The following is a 16,818-nucleotide window of genomic DNA, read 5'->3' on the forward strand; positions in this document are numbered from 1 at the left end:
TTATTACATCCACCAAAACCTCATTAAGACCAGAATTTGTCTAGTTGGTCCACCCCGAAGAAGGTTTTGAAGGGCATATTTTCGAAGCACTTCAAGATTGATTTGCTGCAAAAAGGTTATATGACAAAAGCATTGAAAATGACTGCTAGACGGCGGGAGAAACTCCGAATAAAATCCAAATTAAAATAGAAAAATTATTTAACATTCCTGGCATCATTGATCAACTCCGTCCTAGACTCCGTCAAACACCATGCACAACTTTACGAAGGGCATTCTTCAAAAACATTAAGAAGAGTGAGAAGCTCGAGTATCAAGTCCTGTCCCTGGTGGAAACTAACGATTTTAAATTGGCTCAATACTTGACTAGCCTATTGGTCCCCATTACATTGTAACGCACGCCTCTCAGCCTGCGAGATCTCGACCACCGACTACGCTTCCTGTCTCTAAAACGAGTGTCTTAAGCGCCACCTCCGAATAGGACCACTTGTCAAGGTTTGATTTGCCCGGCAAGAAACCCAACCTCAGGGCGGGTTTATGAATGGAAGAGATCGAAATTTAGTTTAAGAGCGATTCAACAGACTGAAATTCCATGAGGGATTGAGATCCCCACAAACAGAGGCCGCTTCCAATGGTCTTAAGCGAAAGTTGAAGTTATCCGTCGCTCTACCGTAACACAAAAACCCCACTCACATTTATCATCACTGGAGGAACTTTCCCTTTCAGATTTCCTTTCCCGATCCTGACACGTGAGTGCGGAGACTGTTTTCCCAGGCAGTAGAACCTAGAGTAAATTCAATTACAAAAAAATTACTACAAAAAAATAACGCAATAAAAATAGAACGACCAAAACGTGAAGAATATAATCAACAAAAATTAACATTACGGAGAAAGCTTTTACTTTGTTTTCGTAAACCGCGGAAAACCGCGAAAAACCGCGAAAAAATGTAATTCATTTTTCGGGCACTTTATTTTTTAAGAATTTTGAAAGCGCGTTAATGTTTACACCAGCAATGTTATAATACAGGGGTGAATCCTATGAAAAACCGCGGGCTGACTAAAGGAACAAGCATGATATTTTTTTTTAAATTTATATCATATAGTTTTATAGGTATTTCAAGATAGAATTTTTAAGTGTCCGAAATACGAATCAGAACGGTACTTGATGTTTAGCAATTCCATTCACCGCTAACAAAATAGAGCTATAAATAGAACACCCATCGAACATCGGAAAACGGTGACCAAGGCTTCTGCACGATAATCCTCCATCCAATTGAATTATCATCATCACCATCACGCGGATCAATATCAAATCAATTAGGCATCCAGTAACGAGGTCCTCGCCGAGTGCAATCTCCAGGGACCCGAAACGAGACCGACCTCCATCCACACCATACCACCGAAGACCACCATCCGTGCCGCACACGCATCGTGTGATGATTTCATTATCGCGCCTTTTCCCGCACATATGTATGTATCTATAGTATAGGGTCTATAGATGGACGTAATACCGACGAAGGATATCCTTGATGGGGAGCATGGACCATAAAAAGGGCAATAAATTGCAATTTACCTAATTGAAACAGAAGCCCGTTAGTTGTCCACTGAGCCAGAAGTGCTCTACGTGCGTTGAAGAAGATCTTCCGTTGGTTGTAATCGTTTCTCAAGCGAAGCAGGCTTCTATTACCTACGTAGGATGAGTGCTTTCGCTGCTACCAGTTTATTGATTAGAGAAAATTGGGTTACATCCCTACCGATGGAGACGCTAGTTGGCATGTAACCCTGGCAGTACAGTGAAAAGTCAATTCGTCAATTCACTCAGTTTTAGTTGGGAGTAGTTGGATGTATCTCCATTCGTTGTTTTCAGCTAGTAGTACACTTTTTAGAGCTAGCATTCCTGTGTACTCCGGCACGACAAACAGAACATAATTGCACTTTTATATACTGTGAAAAGCGTGCGCCATTCACCCTCATCCCACCTTTAGAACCTCCCCCTCCCCACCTTAAATCAAAAAGAGACTTTGTTTAACTTTTGCAAAAGCATCACGGCCGATGAGATCGACTCAAAAAGGAGTGGTTTTTTACTCAACATCGCAAAAACGAAGGTTACTCGCTTAACCTCATTTTTTTTTAAATACGATTTAACACTCCAAACACGATGCCTCCGCTAAAATGTGTAACGGCAAACTTGCAATGTTTGAAAAATCATAGCTCACGCATTTATTGACGAATCTAAAATCTATTGGCGCCATTTGAAACTACATTCTGTAATTCACTATCGATAGATTTAAAATGTATCGATAAATTGCTGAACAATGATTTTTCAAACATTGTCAATGTGCCGTTACGTTCGGAGTGTTAAAAGACAATTGACACCGTTTTCAACCAGAGGTTGCACAGACTGAAAACTTACCATTAGGCAACGGACAACACTCAACACCCAGTAAAATCGACGAAATTTTTACTCAGTCCAGGAGTATAGGCAGCTATGGAAACGCAATATTAAAACGATTAAATGCTTCTTAAAACATATTATATGTTATTTTATTACGTTGCTACTCAGATTACCTGTCCTGCCCGTGTTTTGACGTAAGATTACGTCTTTCGGTAACATATTGGGGGTGCAATTTAAAAAAAAAAACCAAAATCGACCGCGTTACGAAAAGTGGTCAGGTTTTGACCACTTATAACTCTGTCAATAGCGGATGAATATTAATTCTAAACAAGCCAATCGATTGGATTTTTTTTACGAATCTGCGAAAATGAACACTTTATGAATTTTCAATAGGTCACTATTGAAAATGACACATATGTCAAACTGTTACAATGGTGATAAAAATGATCACCGATTGCCTGCAAAAACCACTTTCCTTAACACAGATTTCAAAATCACATACCATCCGGTCTCACTGAACGGTGCTTATTCAATCACTGTGTGTGGTGGTGTCTATAGTCGCTATTATTCATCGTCTGGTGGATAGAATCTCGGGAATCAATTGAGCTGTCAAATAGCGGAACCAATCGAACAAATCACGACCAACAGCAGAAAAGAGCACATCAGCTATTGCGAACAAAACTTCGGAAACCGTTTTCTCGTGCTTCAAGGCTCGCCTACACAAACTAACACCATCTTTAGGTTGTGGAAAGTTCCCCTATCCGATGATGCCGGTAATTTACCTTCGATTGGCGAGGAAAGAATAATCAACGTTTTGTTCATAAAAGTTGATAGTACCTTTTCAATTGTTGGTCTACAAGGTATTGAATTGGTTCCGCTTTTTGATATATCGAAATTCTATCCGCCAGACTATGAATATAGCGACTATAGTGGTGTCCGGTCGGTCGTCATTAGCAGCAGCAGCACCAGCAGTGCTTTCGGCGCGTGGCGTTGTAGATTTTTCTCCAGTATTCGACGAAAGGCTGCCCGCAAGAAGCGAGCTGCAGTCCACATGAGCGTCCATTTACCGAAGAAGGAGCAAGAAGCCGCACCGCTAGCGATCGGATTCAGTAGCTCTTAATGAGTCACTGTGAGCCATCTATGCCAAGCGCGTCACCCTCGTTCCAAACAACATACCGCTCACAAGCCTCATCTGTGTTGGACACCCTAATAGCGCAGCATTACTCAACCATCACGACAAAACGGTCATTTGCAGGAACACCATAAATTTGTTAAAGAGTATTTTCTTGACATTTGTCAAGGTCATCAATCGGATGTCAGTCCCCATATGTTTAAATCAGATACCATGTATTTTTAAAGGCAACATTGGGGGTTTCCCTAATACAGATTTAATTTCCGAATTCCCAAATTAATGGTCTGTTCAATCTCTTCAAAAATTCTACTATTGTAGTGTAAAGTAAGTGATATTTGAGAAATTGTCGCAGCATTTGGCTACACAATACAAGCGCGGATCACGTAAGCGTGCAAAGGAACTGCAAGCGGACAAACCTCCGTAGAAGCAGCCGAAAACTGATGGTGAAAGCAATCGATGTTACCGAGACAGGATCAGAACGGCTAGAGACAACATTGCTTTATATCCACTGGTTGGGATGCTGGAGAAGGGTCTTTAGGACAAGATAGAACCTTTGACTATATCCCTTTGAAACAAAGATGTACATTGTTTGTAACGTATCAATTCGCCAAGACCATCAATTGAGGACTACTATGCCATCGCCCTTCACCAAAATTTTCACCAATCGATACAGGTGCAACGCATAAGCACCGCTATCATCTCCAAGAACATCGAGGAAATAACTTCACAGCATTGTTCTAAACTAACTTCCAAGCTTTCAACCCATCGGTCCTTTTCAGGACTACAAAGTCAAGTAAGAGCTTGTATCTAAGACGCATCGTCCAGGATTGGCTACATAGAGCACCTCAAAAACAGAACTTCTTCCGAATTTCAACCTATCGAACTTTTTCAGTGATAACGATTTAAGAAATCGATTTAATATTTACTATACTTTTACTGTGACATCAAAACTACCTTACGTATTCCTACGTCAAATCTACGGTCGTGTTTTGGATACAACCTCTTACTTTTCAATCAGAGGAGCTGAGCGACGGACAAGCGTCTGTAATGAGCTTTCAAAAGAAGCTTCTTTTTGGATCGTTTTAAAATGCTTCGATTCTTATACAATCTTCTTAAGAAGTTTCTTTAGAAGTTTGCTTTTCCTTTATGATCTTTTTTTAAAAGCTTATTCTAGACGCTTGCTCGTCCTTCCGTGACTGAAAAACATTTGCTGAACAGTACATCCATAGAGGTAACTCTAAGACCAGAAGGTCCCTAAGAAACGTGCTTAACTTTTTGGCTCAGCTCTAGTACTATCATCGGTCCCAAGCTAATCGATTCACCCCTCGAAACATAGGAAAATCCACTAACCCCTCATTTTATCTGCCAAACTTTCATAGCGAATCGAAACAAACATAGTGTAGTTCTAGAATTATGACTAGCATGGGGTACGCTTATAGATGTAAAGGGGACCAATAGGCTAGTCAAGTAGTGAGTTAAAATCGTTAGTTTTCACCCGGGACGGGGTTTGACAATCGAGCTTCTCACAATGTTTTTGAAGAATGTTCTTCGGGAAGTTGTGCGTGGTATTGATGGAGTTGACCAATGATGCCTGGAATGTAAAATATTTTTTCTATTTTACTTTGGATTTTTTATTCGAAGTTACTCCCGCAGTCTAGCAGCTCGTACATCATTTTTGCTCAACACAATAAAAACAACCATAAACAAACAACAATATACATCGCTTAAAACACGCAGTGCATTCAATTTTTCCCCTTTTCTTTGGCAAATATAAACATTTAACAACCAGCTGGGTGGCATCCCTATATTGTTTGCCTTGCCTTGAAAAGAGCTAACATCGCTGCGGGCCCGCGAGTCGTGGGCCCCACTGACAGCTCATAATTTGTAAACAAATAGAAGATTCATGCCAGAATTTCAAAAAAGGCGTGACTGATATTTTAGATATTCATAATATTTTTGCTTACATTTTGTGAAAAATAAACATAGAACTCATTAAATATTATTTTCTGATTTTCTACCACGAAGTCAACCATTTATATGGCATGAAAGGGACAATAATTTCATTTGATAATAATAAGACAATGCAGTCACGCCATTTTTGCAGTTCACACTTGAATTGTGACGTTTCAGATGTTGGTTTCAATAACATGGCGGCATATCACCCAGCTGTTAACAACGCCACTGACGTCAACCTTGATTCCGGCATCACTGCCAGCCAGATTGATGCGATCCCTCTGTCCTTTTCATTCCACGATTGCTACTGTCAAATCGACCAATCAGAAACTGGCTCGGATTTGACAGAAAATTGGCTCGAAATCGCTACCCGATTGTCAAGTCCCGTCGCTAGCTCTCCTGATTTCCGCTATAAATTTTTAACTTTCGACCAACTTGGCGCTAGTATCGATACATTTTCTGTTGAAAATTGCCACTAAATTGTGCAACGCCAGCGCCATCAGGTTGTCAAAGAAGGTTTTAAAGGGGGGAATTCGACGTTAGGGACTCTTAAGTCGAATAGGAATCTTTAAACAAGTTTTTAGAGAAATTTTGTTCGAGCCGCAACGTCTGTTCTCTGTGGTCATCTGAGAAGCTACGCAGTAAAAGCATAGAGGTAACTCTAAGACCAGAAGGTCCCGAAGAAACACGCTCAACTTTTTGGCTCAGCTCTGGTACTATCTTCGGTCCCAAGCTAATCGATGCACCTCCGAAACAAAGGAAAATCCACGAACCCCTCATTTTATCTGTCAAATTTTCATAGCGAATCAAAACAAACATAGCATAGTACTGGAATGTATACTAGAATGGGGTACGTTAATCCATTTGCTTGGGACCAATAGGCTAGTCAAGTAGTGAGCCATTTAAAAATCGTTAGATTCATATAAAGCGCTTTTTTCCAAGTTTTAAGGAGCATTTCATCAAATATATCATATTAACAATATGATCCATTCATGCCTTTTCCAAATGTTGCAATGGCGACCCGCAAAATATTACTTCACGCATCATCAGCGTTGAAAAAGGTCAGCAACAATCATTCAATTACAATCGAGGGGTGCGATTATAGCACTTATTACAAAAGTAAGTGTAAAATTATTTTCATTATTTACATTGTGTATATTATTTTAAAATTTGTCTGACATGTCACTGTTGTCATCAAAAAAAATAAAATGCTGAAATACATTCATTTGAAATATTAAACAAATTTTCATTTGGTTTATCCCTCGTGACGATAAGCAAATACATTGGTAGCCTTTTTGGCCACAGAGGTGCTTTTATCGCTAAAAATTCGGTTCACCAGCTAAGCGAAAGAGTGGATCATATTGTTAATATAATATATTTGATTTCATCGTTTACTCACAGAGAACAGACGTTGAGGGTCGAACAAAATTTCTCTAAAAATTAGTGTAAAGATTCCAATTTGAGTTAAGCGCCACTAACGGCGACTTCCTCACTTGAAAACCTTCTTGGACAACCTGATGGCGCTGGCGTTGCACAACTTACACTAGTGCTGGTAGCACCAAATGGCAATTTTCAACAGAAAACTAATCGATACTAGCGCCAAATTGGTCGAAAGTGGAAAATTTATAGAGGAAATCAGGATAGCCTAGCGCCACGTAACGGCGACGTTTCCACTAAACTTTACGCAAGTTTCAGACCGAACATGAACGTCTGTTCTCTGTGGTTTAAAGTTGCAAAACCCATTATCTCGTATACTAATAGACTGAGTGAAACCTCTCTCGATTTTCGAGGGAAACTCTACTCAGTCTAATAACAACCTACGTTTTTTGCGACTTTGAGTGAACGAAACTCAAATTTGAGTTGGTGTAATCGGCCGTGTAGTTTGTCCAGCTGAAACCGGCATTGGGAAAGGGGGACCGAGCGCCAAACCAACACCAAGACAGTTTTTTGGCGTGCGTCCGGATGGTGGACATCTGTTGGAGCCGGAGCAAGGGTTGTGTGAGTGGCCAAGCCGGCTGCGAGGGCAAGCTAAAGGCTTACACTTGTCTTTTTTCACCTTCCGTCTGCACCGTGTCTACTACCTACGTAGGTATTTCTTTCGATCTAGCTTGACAGTGGCGAGGACGACGACGACGACGACGACGATACCCATCGAAAATTCATTATCGATCCTGCGCAGTAAAAATGGGCCAAAGTCTTGTTTCTCCGGGGCTGCGTGTCGTGTCCCTCTCCGATTCACACAACATGATCTCCCACCTCCCGGTTTCGGTTTGTGCTTTCTGGTGGTGGATGGTTGCGATTATGCGAGTGTGAGGCATTCATCTAATGCTATGCTCGCTCATCTATGCTGCCTTAGTGGCATCGCATCGCGTTCGCCCAGCCCAGAGTGATGGGTCGATGATGGTTTCGAGGCTGCCCTTGGGGAGTTCATGACGACGTTTCAGCAGAATAGCAACAACCTACAGAGGGGAGCGAAGATTTTGAATGATTTTTATTCGAAAGTCGGATGCAAATTGATGAAGAATATCTATCTCGCTGTTTTGCAGAGAATGGTTTAATTACTAATCAACCAAGTCTGAGATATAGGACACTTAATGACTAGAAAATTCAGATACCGTACAGAATCGAAATTCTGACACTTAATCCCCAAGTCTGGGCACTTTTAAAAGTTGACTATCTATGGCTACGATGCTTAAAATAATACGAGAATTTTATCATGGTCTCTTAGTATTATTCAGAATCATATTTATTCTCTTTGAGAGATTTAATAAAAATGCAATAAAATGTCTGGAAAAACGAACCATTTGGAATTTGGCCGAAGTGTATCAATCAAGGTGTCAATATCCCATGAGTTTGGCAACCTTGATGTTAGACTTTTGTGATTGTATTTACATTTTCAATTTATCTAATTCATGAACATGGTTCATGGCAAATATTAAGCTTCATTCTCTTTAGAATGAGAGCGGATTGGGCAGTGAAGAGGAACTGGAAGCAATGCAACCCAATACAACCCACAAGAAACGGACGGAGGTCGAAATTTTCACCAGCTGCCAGTAAAATGCTCCCCGACAAAATCGAACCCAGAACTCGAACGGACGAAAGTTCCCTCCCACCCTAGAAACAACATCTTCGAAACAGTTCTGATCGACTCAGAACTACGCAACCTCGAAGACATCTCCCAAGCCTATCGTATCGCAGATTGTGATGTCTGCTACCATCACTCAATTACGCAGGTTCACGATCCTTTGCAGATGTGATACCTTCCACAAGGTACCACCAATCAAAACCAATGGCCAATGTACCACCAGTGAAAACCATCAAATGTCCCTCTACTTCATATATGTGATACCTCGGAAATAGTGCACGATCCAGATTAACTTCGCATCTGCAGTTCAACTGTACCCTGTGGTTGTTGTTGTTCATCTGCACGCCCATTGGATCTTGCCGAACAGCAAATTACTTAGTGTCGTCATGCGTCATGCACTTTCGAGATTGCGCAAGGCCTTATAATTGATTTATTGGTAGGCCACCCATCGCACCGGATCCTTTTGAGACGAACTAGTTCAACAGAAGAGTGCAGATTGGATCGCTGGTGATGGGGTGTACCCACGAAGTAGAATGTAATTGCATTTTTGATTGCATAGATCTGTTCCTATAAATCCTATACTGTTTCGCTAAGCCAATCGTCCAGACCTGATGGAATATTTGGGGTTAATACGTATCGACATCCCCCAATAAGTACTGGGACTTCACTATAAAGTCCTGTGTACCTAAGGAAAAATATAGGAGAAAACGATACAAAATTTCATCCCGGAAGACCCTTGGCAAGACCGCGATTCAAACCTGGCCGAAATACAAAACCCATCACACACACCCGCTATGATGTGTTTTTTTTTCTTTAAGCTGGGCTTAGACAGGGAAAGTCAATTGATCAAGTCAGTTGAATTCAACTGCAGGCAATAATCACAGCATTTTTCCTTGGAATCCGAACCCAATGTAAAGCCCAATGGAGTAAACAAATAAGTCAACCTTAGCAACGATTGCCAAACGTCAACTCTCGACAGTGATGCCGTTTTATATTATGTTGATTGTATCGTACTTGTCAACGTTTGTCTTAAAGAGCCGAATAGTGTGCCATGCTGTGTTTCGGCACAGTGTGCATAGTTGAATACCCCTTGGTACAGTGTGTTTTATGATGTGGTGTAAGTGATAGTTGTTGGAGAGGATCATCCTGAATGCACGGAGAGTGAACACGGGTTGTCGGAGAGGCAGTTCGGATTCCGGAAAGGGAGATCGACGGTGGATGCAATTCGGACGGTGATTGACAGAGCCGAAAGAGCTTCCAAACAGAAGCGGTGAGGAAATCGATACTGCGCCGTGATTACGATTGATGTGAAGAATGCATTCAATAGCGCCAGCTGGGAGGCCATCGCCAAGGCGCTCCATAAAATGAGGGTTCCAGACTACCTCTGCAGGATTCTAAGTAGTTACTTCCAGAACCGGGTCCTGGTCTACGAGACAGACACGGGGCAGAAATCGCTTAGAATCACGGCGGGATTTCCACAAGGCTCCATTCTAGGTCCCAAGCTGTGGAATGGAATGTACAATGGTGTGCTGACGCTCAAGCTGCCCAAAGGAGTTGAGATCATTGGCTTTGCGGACGATGTCGTCTTGACGGTAACCGGTGAGTCGCTGGAAGAAGTGAAAATGCTGGTGGCCGAAACGAGAGAAACGATTGGAAACTGGATGCAAGGAGCGAAGCTGCAGATAGCCCACCACAAAACAGAAGTGATATTGGTCAGTAACTGCAAAGCAATGCACTGGGCAGAAATCACCGTTGGAGAGCACACCATTGTTTCGAAGCGCGTGCTGAAGTATCTGGGAGTGATGATCAACGACCGGCTAAGCTTTAACAGCCACATCGAATATGCTTGCGAGAAGGCGGCGAAGGTCATCAACGCAATAGCCAGAATCATGCCGAACAATTCTGGTCCAAGCAGCAGCAAGAGGCGTCTTCTGGCTAGTGTGTCCTCATCTATACTAAGGTACGGAGGTCCAGCCTGGATTGAAGCGCTGAAAACGAAGCAGAACCAAAGGAAATTGAGCAGTACGTTCCGGCTCATAGCCATGAGAGTCGTGAGTGCGTACAGAACCATTTCGATAGAGGCAGTATGCGTTATCGCCAGTATGATCCCAATCGACATCTCCTTGGCGGAGCATAGCACTAGTAGTGCTATATGACGAGAGAAACCAGAGGAGTACGAAACATGGTGAGAACGGTGTCGATGGCTAAGTGGCAGCAGGAGTGAGATGCAGCAAAGAACGGTAGATGGACACTAGACCCAAAATTTGAACTCATTTAGTGAGAAACTGACATGGCACGAACCATTTGAAGTTTGTATGGGAATTACTATGGAGAAACCATAATTTCGGTTCATATCTATCTCAAAATTCACAAGTTCACTCTACTTTAGAAAATGATAGCTGAGCTTGTTGAAAATTTTCTCAGCTACAACTTTGTTGAAGACCACTTTTCGATCAAACAAAAATTATTAATGATTCAAGTCTTTGATGTCTTATGATTATGCTCAATCAACTGTTCAGCAGGCAACATTGGTGTTTATGGTGCGTAGAATAGAGGACAAAAATCACACTGCAGAATACAGTGTTGCCCACAATACAGTTGCTTAATCTTGCCATAAGATTATCAATCTCTTAAACAATTAATAACTATTTAATATGACGTTTGGCTGAAAAACGATTTTCTGCGAAGTTGTAGCTGATAAAAATTCCCATGAGAATAGCAATAGAATTTGTTAACAGTACAATATGTAAAAAGGCTAGAAGACAATGAACAACTAGTTTTGTTTTTCCATAGTAATTTCCATAAAAACTTCAAATGGTTTGTGCCAAGTCAGTTTCTTATGAAATGAGTTTAAAATTTCGGAGGCTAATCAGGACCCGATTTGAAACCGTTTGAACACTGTGGAGCGAAAATTTCAAATTTTGCATCAGTCTAATGGACACACAGGCTAATACCGGTTCTTTCGACCTGGATGAACAGGAAGCAAGGAGAAGTCAACTTCCACTTGACGCAGTTCCTGTCTGGTCATGGCTGCTTCAGGAAGTACCTTCATCGGTTCGGACACACAACGTCACCCTTCTGTCCGGAGTGTGGGAATGTGGAAGAATCACCAGAGCACGTGGTCTTCGAATGTCCTAGATTTGATGCTGTGCGAGAGGAGATGCTCGCCCTTAGCACGGAGAATGTGGTCGAAGAAATGTGTCAAGAGGAGGGCACCTTTAACGCCGTCAGCAGAGCAGTAACGCAGATCATGTCAGCGGTGCAGCGAAAATGGCAAGAGGACCAGCTAGAAAGTACATAGTAATGTGGTCACACAAGTGCGATGTGAAAGCCGAAGCCGAGAGAACTCTCCGTCAGAATAGGCTGAATCCACCACCGGGGTTAACCGAGTAGAACGCGACGCTGGGAGCTAAATAGCTCACAAATTGGAGAGACGATCAGCGAACTGGAAGCGCCAATTAGCTGATGTAAAGTGAGGTGCGTAATGCACGGCACCCTCCGAAGTAATACGACAAGTGGTTCCGGGGGAAAATGGCAAGGCGTCCAAGGAGATTTTAGTGCGGTAAGAATCCCACACACCGTGTCACCGCGACTGTGCGCCCAGTCATCAAGCGGTGGCACGATGGCCTTTTGAAGGTTTCCCCCTTGCAAAAAAAAAAAACAAAAAGTGTTAGTTGTTAAGTTTACACTTAGCTTCGTTACTGCTCCGGTCCAGATTTCATCAATTCTGCTGCATACAGCATCTTCTTCTATTGCTTCGTTCTACTACTTATTAATTACTTCAGATTAAATTAAATTTCATTAATTTCTCTACCATAAAATTATCTTCAACTTTCTTCCTCTCCGCCTACTGCTAATTCCTTTCGTCATCTCATATTTCCTGCTTCTTGGATTTCCATCCACTTCAATCTTCTTCTGATTTTCATTTTTCGATTTTCCGCTTCTTTTGATTTCCGGTTTCACCTTTTTTGTCGCCATCTTCTTCATCCGTGCTGGAGTCTGTATTCACCTTTCCGTCTTCTTTCACCTCTTTTCGTTTTGCTTCGCCCTCTACTTCATCAGGCAGCGGCAACTCCTCTCCTTCGTCTTCTTGATTTTTTGCCCCGCTTTCTTAATCTTATTTTCCATTCATGTCTTCTTCTGCTCCCAGTTTGTATGTTTCTTCACCATCATCCTCTGTTTTCTTCTGTTGTCCTTAACGTCCTCTGAATCCGCTTCTCTCTTTTCCCCATTTTCACAATGTTCGATAGAATATTAGCTTCATGCAATCGCTTTCCACTGTCATCAGCGTTGCATAATGCCGTGTGAAGACTAGTTGGATCGATTCTATGTTTCGTCCTGCAGTGTAGAATTACGTGCCGGACATCCATAACCGTTCCGTCAACGGCGCCGGTGGTGTAGTGGTAAGCGTGATTACCTCTCACCCCAGCAGGCCTGGGTTCAATCCCAGTCGGCGCCGCCGGGATGTTCTGAGGCATAACATCTCTGATCACGCCTTCCTTCGGATGGGAAGTAAAGCCGTTGGTCCCCGGTTCATGAGTTGATGGGTCGATAGGTAGGGTCCAGGTGTGGGAGCTGCCTTCCTGGCACGTCGGTAGCATTGGTGCTCAGCACGGACAAACAAGATCGACGGAAAAAACAAATCAAAGGAATAAAATCCATAACCGTTCCACAGCATTCGAATGTCGGTGGCGATGATTTCTTCAATAGAAATTCGTGTGCCAGCCTGGTATGACCGATGCGCAGACGAGTGAGTACTCGCTGGTCGGCAGAACCGTTCTGATCGATCCACTTTTTCGTGTCACGTTTTATTTCCTTCAGCTTGACTTCTGTTAGTTGCGCCCATCGTGCCTCCCACTGTTGACGAACGGCTTGGTTCATTACCTTAATGGCATCTTTTCCTGCAATACCAATGTTAAGTGGCGGATAATTTCGTGCTTCTCCGGCGAGTCGGATCGCTTCTTCGTTGCTACGGATGGTTTCGAGGCAGACATTCAATTTCTTGGATCCAAGGTTGCTACGATTTGCCAATCTCTATTGCTTGAAAACAGCTAGTCGAGTCGGACAGAATGATCAGCCCTAATAAAAATAACCATAAAAGAGAGCTTAACGACGTGTTCGGGGTATCATCCAAACCATTTGTGGGATAGTTTACCCATCCGGGATACAGTTTGTTTTTTGTATTTGTTTATTAGGGGGGTCATTTATTGTACTCGTCTCGATTAAAGAGCCTGAATTTATAAAGAGACGACATCTTATCTATTTGACAGGTCTTCTGCTCGATTGGAATGACTTTTCCAATGACTTTGACAGACAATCGATTGTTCCAATTTTGACATGTTGCCTCTTTATAAATTTAGGCTCTTTAGTCTCGATAACAGCCGATTTGATCGCATAGGCCTCCTCCGTAAAAAACGCTACATTGTGACGGAAGGCCTATTGTTCTCTGCACGCTACCGCTGAATATTCCTGATCCTACTCTGTCTTCACACTAGAGCTGGAGCTGGGACTTCAACTATCCGGATACTTCAGTTTTTTTTTTAATAAAATTACTTTCAGACAAATGGAATATCGTTGTATTGATATTCAGTATACAGAATATCATGCTTTCTAGTGCCCAATATTGAAATAAAATAAACTGAGAAAACTTTGAGATGGTTATCAGGCGGATAGTAACTATCCGGGTGTCCGGATAGTGAAATTTCAAATTTATTCTCCTTTTATTACCGTTCTGAATATTTGTCAAAAAGCTGGTTTGTATGTGCCCATGTGACCTGATGTTAAATGGCAGATCTGTCAATTGCCAAAATTTAATAAAATTGAAAAATAAAAATATCCGGAAAATCCGAGTCCCAGCACTACTTCACACCTAGAGCCGTCGGTATAGATAGCCGTAGCACGGTGAAACCGGTTTGTCAGCAACTCCAAGCATTCAAGCCAAATGTAACAAATATATAAAATGTTTGTATCCTCTTATAAACAGGAAATCCAAACTTTGCCTGACGAATAAACTTCTAATATTTAAACAAGTTTTAAGACCGAACAAAGTTCGGAAGATGATTTTGAAGTTGCCTCCCTGGTATAGTACTACCGAGGTATACAGAATTTCGAATGTTGCGACTTTAGAACAAGGCCCTTATGTCACTTTACGTTGAAAACAAAGTGATATTCACCGTGTAGTGACACCTGTAATTAGGACCCAAATTTCCAACAAAATAATTAATAATTTCAAGCAAATATCGTTTCAATCCTCATTTGCAACGATTAATTCCCTTTATACTTAGATAAGATTTAGTTTTAGTTTTCAGTTTTAAGATGACAATTGTTACTAGCCTATTAGTCCCAAGCAAATCGATTAACGTACCCCATTCTAGTCGAAATTCTAGTACTATACTATGTTTGTTTTGTTCCCATCTCGATGAGTCTCATCGTCGCCCACTGGTCATAGCCGGTCGAACTCCAGACGAAACTAGAACCGGATTACCATTCATACTGGCGACAACACTCTGATGAGACAACGAAACCTTACCCCCAAGCTCCTCCCCTGATCCTATCCTTCGACAATGTACCTCTCTAACCTCGAGTATTCGGCCCAACTCCTACTAGACATAGAATTAAGTGAATTTTGTTACAAACAAAGAACAATGAACTATCGGCTTCGTAAAGCTAACGCGATTGAGCCTAGCAAATAAACGAACTAGTTAAAAAAAATATGTTTGTTTTGATTCGCTATGATTGTTTGACAGATAAAATGCGACGTTCGCGGATTTTCCTATGTTTCGAGGGGTGCATCGATTAGCTTGGAACCAAAGATAGTACCAGAGCTGAACCAAACAGTTGAGTACGTTCCTTCGAGACCTTCTGGTCTTGGAGTTACCTCTATGTTAAATGTACTGATTTATCAGTCAAAACTGAATGAAAATAAATTTACTGTTGTTTCAGTACGAGTTTGCTGAAATTTTCTGGATAAATCAGTTAAGTTATATTAAATACTGATTTAGTTAAGCTCCAGTAAGACAATTTTTTTTTCAGTAGCTGAATGTTGTAGAAGTTCAGTAAACTTTGTAAAACTTCATCGACCTGTCTAGACATTTGGTGAACTTTTAAGAAATCTAGTGAATTTAGTAGAAATTGAAATTCAGGGATTTTGTTTGAACTTCAGGCGATTTTGTAAAATTTCATGAACTTTATAGAAGTTTAGGAAACATCGTTGAAATTCAGGAAATTTCATAGAAATTCTAGGAGCTCCGTAAAACTTTAGAGAACTTAGTAAAATTTTAGGGAACTTTGACGAAAATCAGGAAAATTCGTAAAAGTGAGAACTTTGTACAAGTGTGCACAACTTTGTAGAATATAAGGGAACGTTTTAGTAAGTTAGTTGAGCAAACATTGCTTAGGGAGCCTTTTAACCCTTCTTGGAAAACTGACTTTCAATCTGAGGCTCGGAGACCACCAAATGAAAGGTTTCACGGTCCCACAGGACTTTTTTTTTTAATATTTTCGGAATCCGTCAACTGGTTGCGGAGATTTGGATGGAACAAGATCCGTAAAACACGAATTTTGAGAATGATGTCGTGTTTCTCGGCACCCATCATCATCAAATCAAAGGTATCGTGGTCGCTTTTGAATATTATTAGAACCGGACATCCGGTTCTGGAGATATGGCCCGAACAAGTTCCAATGAATACGGATTACAGAAAATAAGTCGTGTGTTTCAGCAACCACTAAACCAAACTGGACGTAACAGCCATCAAATGAAAGATATTTTGGTCCCATATTTTTGGAATCGGCCAACTGGTTCTGGAGATATCGCCGGAACATTTTGGGATGATCCATAAATGACGTATCATATTTTTTACCAATGTTAGACCCAATGGAGCGTATTTTGCTATACCAAATACATGGCTGGTCACAACTTCTGAAACCCTTCTCCCCTCAAATGCTACGTCATTTATGCATGGGCCCTTTCCAGTTTGTTTGGGCTATGTTACTAAATACGACCTGAAGTGAATTAAACCAGCATACTGTGACACATCAAATAACATGAGAATGCAAAATCCAGTTCAATGGTAGTCATTTGAAGTGCCCAGGATCACACTGGCTGTATCCGGAAATGTTTCGGTATCCCGCAGAAGTGACCAGAGCTGAATAGGGTCAAAATCTATCATGCAATGTCTCAAATCACATGAGAATTCAAAACCAGTTCAATTGTAGTAATTTGGAGCATCCAGGACCACGCTGGTCACATCCCGCCAT

At 41.5% G+C, this 16,818-nt stretch overlaps 1 protein-coding gene across 1 annotated transcript in view; it reads right to left on the reverse strand.

The window, feature by feature from the left end:
• Positions 1–7,819: 7,819 nt before the first annotated feature.
• Positions 7,820–16,818, reverse strand: part of LOC135713234 (nuclear transcription factor Y subunit gamma-like) — a 58,062-nt gene continuing 49,063 nt past the window's right edge. The window contains exon 4 of the mRNA XM_065236338.1: positions 7,820–7,936. Coding sequence (XP_065092410.1) covers positions 7,820–7,936 — 117 coding nt within the window. The remainder of the gene's footprint in view (positions 7,937–16,818) is intronic.

Source organism: Ochlerotatus camptorhynchus, unplaced genomic scaffold (assembly GCF_037179485.1).
Source record: "Ochlerotatus camptorhynchus isolate MF236.1 unplaced genomic scaffold, CSIRO-AGI_Acam_v1.1 ptg000549l, whole genome shotgun sequence".
Lineage (NCBI taxonomy): Eukaryota > Metazoa > Arthropoda > Insecta > Diptera > Culicidae > Ochlerotatus > Ochlerotatus camptorhynchus.